The sequence below is a fragment of the Monodon monoceros genome, unplaced genomic scaffold (assembly GCF_005190385.1).
Source record: "Monodon monoceros isolate NGI ecotype Baffin Bay Population unplaced genomic scaffold, NGI_Narwhal_1 Super_Scaffold_9, whole genome shotgun sequence".
In the NCBI taxonomy this organism is placed as follows: domain Eukaryota; kingdom Metazoa; phylum Chordata; class Mammalia; order Artiodactyla; family Monodontidae; genus Monodon; species Monodon monoceros.
Genome location: NW_021703786.1, coordinates 38,877,846 through 38,885,397, shown reverse-complemented (window position 1 = coordinate 38,885,397; position 7,552 = coordinate 38,877,846). Strand labels below are relative to the sequence as shown.

The window sequence follows — 7,552 nt, the reverse complement described above, 5'->3', positions numbered from 1 at the left end:
CGCAAGGCTCTGCGGGCCGGGCGCAGGGCCCTGGGTTCTAGTCTGGAGTCTCTGGCCCCGGGGACGGGCACGCAGGGCTCGAGGCCTCTAAGAGACCCTGTGGCACCCGTGGACAAGCCGCGGGGGCCCCCCTGGGAGCACCAAGCCCCCTCCTGCCCCAGCTCAGCTGGCACCTGTACAAGCCCTCCTCTGACCCTCAGCACCGAGCCCAATGCCTGGGACCCTGTGGGGCTCCACTGTGGGGGGCAGGCCCCGGCAGTCCCAGCCCGACAGCAGGCGGCCTGGGCTGGGCACCCTGCCTGCCTGGGCACCGCAGGGAAGGCTCACATGGGGCGGGTCTCGCTGGGGCACGTCCCCCAGCCCCGGCCCAGGGCAAGTCCCTGTCTGCCACGGTGGGCAGAGCCTGGAACCAGACCTGCTCCCAGGAGAATTGTGTCAGCTGAGCCGTCTCCAGGCTGGCACGTGAGGCTGTGGCCTGCAGGAGGGCTGGAGTGGCTGTAGGCCTGTGAGGTCCAGACAAGAGGGTCCCTGCTGTCACCCCTCCCCCACCTCGGGGTCCCGTCACCCTCGACCGGTGGAGCCCAAGGGCGTTGTGAGCCCACCAGCTCTGATACCGTGTCTCATCTGTCCTCTCGTCCACCCCCTCAAGCAAGCTCTGGCCTTTGCACACGTCCTGGGACATGGAGCTCACTTCCTCTCAAGACCCGGCCGATTTGGGGTCAGAGAGCATACCCCCTCCCCTGGTGCTGCCGTCCACCTCCCTGCGGCCCCTGTGCCACCGCAGGCCCTGCACAGACTATACCTGCTCCCCCTGCCCTGCCTGAAACATCCCTCAGAGACTCAGACAGTGAGCTATTTTTCCCCAGGGGTCACAGAAGACCCTGGGCCTCAGCACCGGGGAGTCCTGGCTGGTCCCACGTGAGAAAGTTGGGCCTGGAAAAGCTAGGTGTCTGCTCAGGGTCACACAGAGACCCCGTCCGTGGAGGGCAGGGCAGGGAGGAGCCCCCAGAAGTACTGGCTTTGGTGCCAGATGTGTGACCAGCGTCAGCAGGGGCCCGGGGCCCAGGGGGAGCCCAGAGGGACCTGCAAGGGCCAGCTGGGTGAGCTCACGGGAGTGTGCAGGCACGTCCCTGGCAAGCCCCAGGCCACCTGCCAGGTCACACTCCTAGCAGGGGTGGGGGTAACCCTGGCTCCCTGGCGGGCCTGGGTGGGTTCTAGCCTGACTGTCCCCAGCTTGCTTTGTGGCCCAGCGCATGACCCCTACCCGCCTCTCTGGGTAGGGCTCCTCTAGGGGGTTCTCAGACCCAGGATGGGGCCCTGGCGCCGGCTCTGGCGGGTGGGAGGGCTGGACGTCTGTTCGGGTCAGCAGCGTTGGGCCCTGGTCTGCTGTGTTCCCCTTTGCTGCCCAGTGGGACGGGGAGGGGAGGGGAGAAGCGAGACTGAGGGCCAGGGCCTGCCGGCCACTGAGCCCGCTGACTACCGCACCCCCTGTCCCTGGGCTACGTGTGCCCCTTCCCTCCTCATGCCTTGGCTCAGGCCAGGGCCCTTGCCTACCAGGCCTGGGCATATCACCACCCGTGCTGGGCAGTGGCTGGGCTGGGCTGGGGTAGATGTACTCTGACCTCTGGGGCCCCACCCTGAGCCAATCCACAGGCTGAGGGCAGCTGTTGTGGCCCAGGTGTGGTCAGATGACAAGAAGAGCACATGTAGTGGTCTGGGGTGTATCCAAACCAGAAGGAGAGGTGGCAGCGAGGGAGCCTGTCCAGGGACCCAGGGGTGACCTCGGTGGGCGGCCCCAGCTTCTACCTTCCTCCCTGCCCTGGACACATCTGCTCCATCTCAGCATCCTGGTGTAGCGGGTGGAGGGCATGGTGCGGCCTGCCCGGCTCGGGAATGCAACCCAGGAATAGAAACAGGGCTCCTGGACAAGCCCTGAGCCCCGGCAGAGGCGAGGGCTGCCCGGGGGCTGGGGGTGGGGGCAGACGCTCAAATCTCAGGACGCGCACCCTTCCCACTCCTCCCGCGCTCCTGCTGCAGCTTCCCCTACACATTCCTCGCCTGGGTTTTGTTTTCTATGGTCTTGTGTTATGGAAACAGCAGCCCACGAACTGTGCCTCTCTCCATTCCCTGCCGCCGGAGAGCGCAGCCTGCGCCACCCACTGGGCATCTCGTACCATGAGCGTCCTTCCTACGCCTGCAGCTTCAGGGCCAGGAGAGCCGGCACTTCCCAGTCCCGAGGCCGCAGGGAGCAGGGCCAGGGTGGGCACCCGAAGAGGGTGGTGGGCGCGGGAGGGCCAGGCGTCCTGGCGAGGCACCTGTCTCCCCGGCCGCGTGCCCTGACGGCCCCGGTCTCCCTTCCTGCTCACAGGTGATCGCTGTGGTCATGGACATGTTCACCGATGTGGACATCTTCAAGGACCTGCTGGATGCCAGCTTCAAGAGGAAGGTGGCCGTGTACATCATCGTGGACGAGAGTAACGTCAAGTACTTCCTGCACATGTGTGAGCGGGCCCGCATGCACCTGGGGCACCTCAAGGTGAGCCGGCTCCTCACTCAGTCGGTTGACAAACACTTGGAGCACCTGCCTTGTCGGTCCGGATCTGGGAATCTAGAGTTCAGTGTCCTAGAGCCGCCCACCGAGTGGTCACGCGGCCTCTGCTTCAGTATTAGGGGACAGGACACTACCTGTGACCAGGTGCTGAAGCCCACGTGAGGTGCTCCCTCACAAGTGTTTCAGAGCAGCCCGTGCCGCAGTGGTTCTGTCTTTGCTCACCTCCAGTGACAGGGTGCTCAACCCCCTGGCTCTGGCAGCAAGCCCCAGCTGGACAGCTCCAACTCCCAGGAAGTCCTTTCTTGGTTTTAAACCAAAATCTGTTTCTGTCAAATGTCCACACACGGGCTTTAGGATCCAGCTCCAACAGAGGAAGCTCACTTGGGCTGAGTTCAGGGAGGGCTTCTTTGGTGGCTGCAGAGTTGAAATGGACTTGAGGAGTGAGCAGACTAGAAAAGGCCTTCCAGGGAGGGACACTGGGGACAGAGGTGGAGTTGTCAGGTTGGGCCTGGGTTCTCAGCATTGCTTTGCTGTGTGTCCTAGAGCACGTCACCTCCCCTCTCTGGACTCCGGGATCTCACTGGTCCAACAGAGGGGCTGATGACCCGTGTGACTGGGCTCTTCTGCTCAGACACCCTGGCATTTGGTGCCTTGCTTGCGAGTGGAGGGAGCCCTCCTTCCGCCCAGCCATTGCTTGCTATCTACTGTGTGCAGCTCGCGCCCCGGAGCACAGATCAGTATGCGTAACGATAGCTTCCACAGCTCCCGTCCCAGGCACGTGACATGGTTAACTTAGGTACCCTCACGGCAGCCGGTGGGAGGAGGCAGCTGTCCCACTTTACAGATCAGAGGTGTCACTTAACGTTAGGAAGCGAAGGATAAGGGGGGTGGGGCCCAGCACCGAGCCCTCGGGCTGAGCACAGGTCAGAATTCCTCGGGGCAACGCCAGCCTGGTTAATTAACAAGGGGCTGGGGTCCCGGGCCTGTCAGTTGTCGGCGTTGTCAAGTGATGCCCAGCCCAGCTGAGACCCTTCAAGTGGGTGTGAGCTCTCTGGGCTGCGAGTCTCTGGCTGTTGGGACATGTTTATGTGGCCTCTCCGGTGGGTTGACCCCCAGCCCCGTGCTCGCCCGCTGTGCTGCCCTGCCTGCCGTGTAACTAGCACCGAGAGCCAGCTCCCGGGGCAGACGGCTCAGGCCGGGAGGCCCGGAGTGTGGAAGAGGCATCTTTTCAAAGGTGACTGCAGGGGCCTCAGCCGTGCGGGCAGCGGATCACAGAAACTCAGGGCTCTCCATCCAGCCCTCTGCCGTGCTCAGGAAGAGGCTGACGGGCCCACTCCCCCTGAGCCCCTGCCCCACGCCCGGTGGGGACCCTGCACACCTCGCGTCCCTCTGCCCGCAGGCATCCCCCCGCATGCGGACGAAGAGGCAGGGAGGGGGCTTGTCTGTGCTGAGAGGGGATCCAAACCCTGCGTGGCCGCTCCAGAGGCCTCTCCTTAGTGGGGAAACCCTAGATGCCAGGCTCCTGGGAGGGTCTGGAGCTCCCGGGAAGGGGGGCAAGAGGGGCAGGCCATCCAGACCAGGTTTCCACGGGACACCCAGGAAAGCCGAGGCCTGAGGGAGCCTGTGCCTTGCCCAGAGGCATTCCACCAAGTCGGGGCTGAACCTAAAAGCCAGTGATGGGAAGCTGGCACAGACGAGGCCACACACCCTTGGTGCCCAGTGCCCCTGGCTGAGGCCGCATCTAACAGCGGGGCCGCCCCGGTGCTGCCCGCACAGGCTTCCTGGCTGCCAGCCCCCTGACGCCGGGCCTACCTCTCTGAGCCTCCAGGGCTTTGTGACCACAAGGACGCCTCACCAGGTTGTTTGAGGATGAAAGCAGAGGAGACAGTGGCTGTAAAAGTGCTCTGAGCTAAGGAGAGGCACACGGTTGCGGCAATAACAAGAGTTATAAACTCCGGGCCCTGGGCGGAGGGCGGAGGGCTTGAGATGAGGCTACAGCTCGGGGCATGGAGGGGGTTTCTGGCCCAGCCTGCCCTTCTCGCCACCTCCCTGCTCTGGGGAAGGTGGCAGGTCCACAGGGTGACGTGCCCAGGAGCCAGATGCTGTGGGACGGCCAGGCGTCTTCATGGGAAGGAATGTGTGACCCTGGCCACCTCATTCTCGCCTCCGAGCCCGCCCACTCCCAGCCTGGGCAGGTGGCCAGAGGCTCCTGTGGGCCCAGTCCTGGCCAAGTGTCACCTTGTCTAGAGCCTGCCTCCCTGCCTGCAGGCAGGCTGGGCCCAGACCTGTCTCGGGAGCACTTCCTTTGCTGGTAATCCCTGGCCCCGCCCTCGGCGTCCGCTGCCCCTGCCCAGCTCTGCAGCGACCTGCCTTCAGGTCATGTGGGCCCAGGGTGTAGGTTGTGCCTGGTGGGGTCATACTTGTGACCAAGGGGGTGCTGGGCGCTAGGAGCCAGGCCTCAGCCCCAGCTCTGCCCCTGCACTGTAACCTTAGGCAGAGACACTGAGGTTCTGGGCCTCAGCCTTCTTGTCTGAAAAATGGGAATATCGTCATTTATTTGGCAGGGCTGCCGTGAAGAGTCAAGGAGGCTACGTGGGGGCAGGGCACTCGGTCACGAACTCCCTTCCTATCTGCAGGTGGGGCAGCTGCGGCCCCTCCCGTGAACCCCCAGCTCTGGTCTGAGTGCCAGGGGGCTTCCCTTCCCTCTCTGAGCAGTGGTCTGGCTGGGGAACCCCCCCCCCGCCCCAGTCTCCCCCTCCGGGCAGCTCCCCAGCCTGAACCCCTGAGCTCACACAACACATTCTGGAAACAGCTGCAGTATCGCTTGGGTCCCCTCCCAGTTTCCAGGTGAGGCGGGAGGACAGAACCTCCCTGACGCGAGGTTCCCAGCTGTCCCGAGCGTCCCCACCCGCCGGCTCAGCTGGGCCCCGACTCCCCCAGGCAGGGAACGTGGGAACGAGTGCCCGTACTACACGCGGGAACGGGCCTTGAGAAGATGACCCAACCCTCTCATCGCAGGGCCCGGGGCAGGCCACACCTGGGGGTGACACTGGGTGCCGAGGGATGCCCAGGGCCGGTGGGAGGCAGGCCTCGAGGCTCACAGCGTAGCACGGGACCGGAGCTGTGAGATGCCTGGCTGATCCGAAAAGCTAGTCTGCTTTGGGTAGCTGAACTGGAAAAACCAGCAGCCACTCGGGCGAAGGCTGGACCCATTTCTGATGAACAAAGAATCCCCAGGCAGTGTGGTCACGGGAAGGCGCTGGGTGAGGATTCCGGCTCATGCTAGACAGGCCAGCACTGGCTCCGATCTGGTGCCCGGGACTACTCCTCTCCCGACCTGCCTTCTCTGAGCCTGGCCTGGCTCTGTAATGGACTCAGGGCACTGCCTCTGAACGTTTGGCAACGTCCAGAGGTGTTTTTAATGGCCGTGACTACGAAGGTACTACGGGCATCTGGTGGGTGGCGGCCAGGGATGCTGTTCAACGGTGTACAATGCACAGGACAGCCGCTAACAGAGAACCACCTGGCCCAGAACGTCACAGAGCCAAGCGGCCTGGCCCAGGGGGAGAGCCAGGAGCCCCCAAGCCCTGCCCTGCCCCCTGCCCCCAAGGCTGCTTCCCATCTCAGCTTCACAACAGCCCGGGGGAGGCCAGGGTGAGTATTGGTCTCCCTACCCCATTACAGAGAGTGAAACAGGCCGTTTAGAAGAGAGCAGAGGTTGGCTGGCACACGGAGACACGGCTCTCTGTCCCTGACCTGGCCTGATCTTGCTGTCACCGCTCAGGCCTGCTCAGGATGGTCTCTGGGCCTCCCCACTCTCCCTCCGGCCCAGAAGGTGCCAGCAGACCCCTGGAGGGTGAAAGGGCCACCAGGGTGCAGCTGCAGGCTGTCCTCAGTCCCAAGGGGCCGGACCCTGTCCACTGGGAGGCCCTGGGGCAGGTCACTCCTCTCCCCGAGCCGCCTGACCATTGCATACGGCCGACAATCCTGGCCTCCCTGGGCCTGAGTCCACACCATTCCAGATGTTCTCCTGTCCTCGATGTCGGTCCCTCACTGGCCCCCCACCAGCCCCCCGAGAGGCAGGGATCACACCCCCGTCCCACTGCACGGCACAGCCCCCTCGTCCCCTCTAGTTTAGGGAGCAGCCACTGAGTGCTGGGCCCCTTCCCGGCCCCTCCCCTGATGCACTGAGTCTTCACAGCAGCCCTGAAGCCGGGGGTGGGCAGGCCCATTTCACAGACGAGAACCCCGAGGCGTGAGGAGGCCAGGTTGCGTTCATTTGCACCAGGACTGGAGCCTTGTTTGACCAGAGCTCGAGAGCGACCCACCTGCTCCAGTAGGGGCCTGGGCTTGTCCCCCCAGCTCCCACCAGCCCGGTGTGAGCACAGGAGGCCCCATGGAGGTGTGGGGTGTGGTGCTGAGGCTAACCTAGCCCTCGTGCCCAGCACGGCCTGCCCTGTACACGCTTGGGGCAGATGCAGCTCTGCCATCCTCCCCGGACGTCCCCTCAGGGGCGATCACTGCACCCCTCACATGTGAGGAAATGAGGCTCCAGAGGGTCTGGGGACTCGCCCAGGGCACCCCACTCGTCCTCCCCCTGCCTGCCACGTGCTCTGCTAGGGGCGTTCCAGGCTCAGAGACAATGCGGCTTTGTGGGATCCTCCAACTCCGCTCACCCGAGCCCTGGCTCCTGAGACGTTACCTCATCTGGGCCAGGCCCCACGGGGCGGTGTCACCCAGGAATACACAGAAGCTGCAGAGCTGGGCTGCCGTTGGGCACAGGTGACAGGGGAAGGCCTCCCAGGATCTTTGCTCAGGCTTCCGGCCCCCAAGCGTGCTGCGCATTCAGTACAGTCACAGACACTAATTGTCCTGGGCCTCAGCCAGCTTCCTGCTGTGCAGGCTGTGTGCAGACAGGCAGCCTGGGGAAGGGCGGGCAGGGGAGCCAGCCTGGGAGCAGAGGCTTATCTGCTTTCTGGGCCGGGCCCCACGGCCAGGTGG

At 64.4% G+C, this 7,552-nt stretch overlaps 2 protein-coding genes across 4 annotated transcripts in view; one reads left to right on the top strand and one right to left on the bottom strand.

Annotated features, from left to right (window-relative positions):
• The window catches only part of SLC5A10 (solute carrier family 5 member 10), a 55,262-nt gene that overhangs the window by 27,137 nt on the left and 20,573 nt on the right, over window positions 1-7,552 (bottom strand). The window lies entirely within an intron of this gene.
• The window catches only part of FAM83G (family with sequence similarity 83 member G), a 29,805-nt gene that overhangs the window by 11,817 nt on the left and 10,436 nt on the right, over window positions 1-7,552 (top strand). The window contains exon 2 of the mRNA XM_029211667.1: window positions 2,369-2,536. Within this exon, the coding sequence (XP_029067500.1) occupies window positions 2,369-2,536 (168 nt within the window). The remainder of the gene's footprint in view (window positions 1-2,368; window positions 2,537-7,552) is intronic.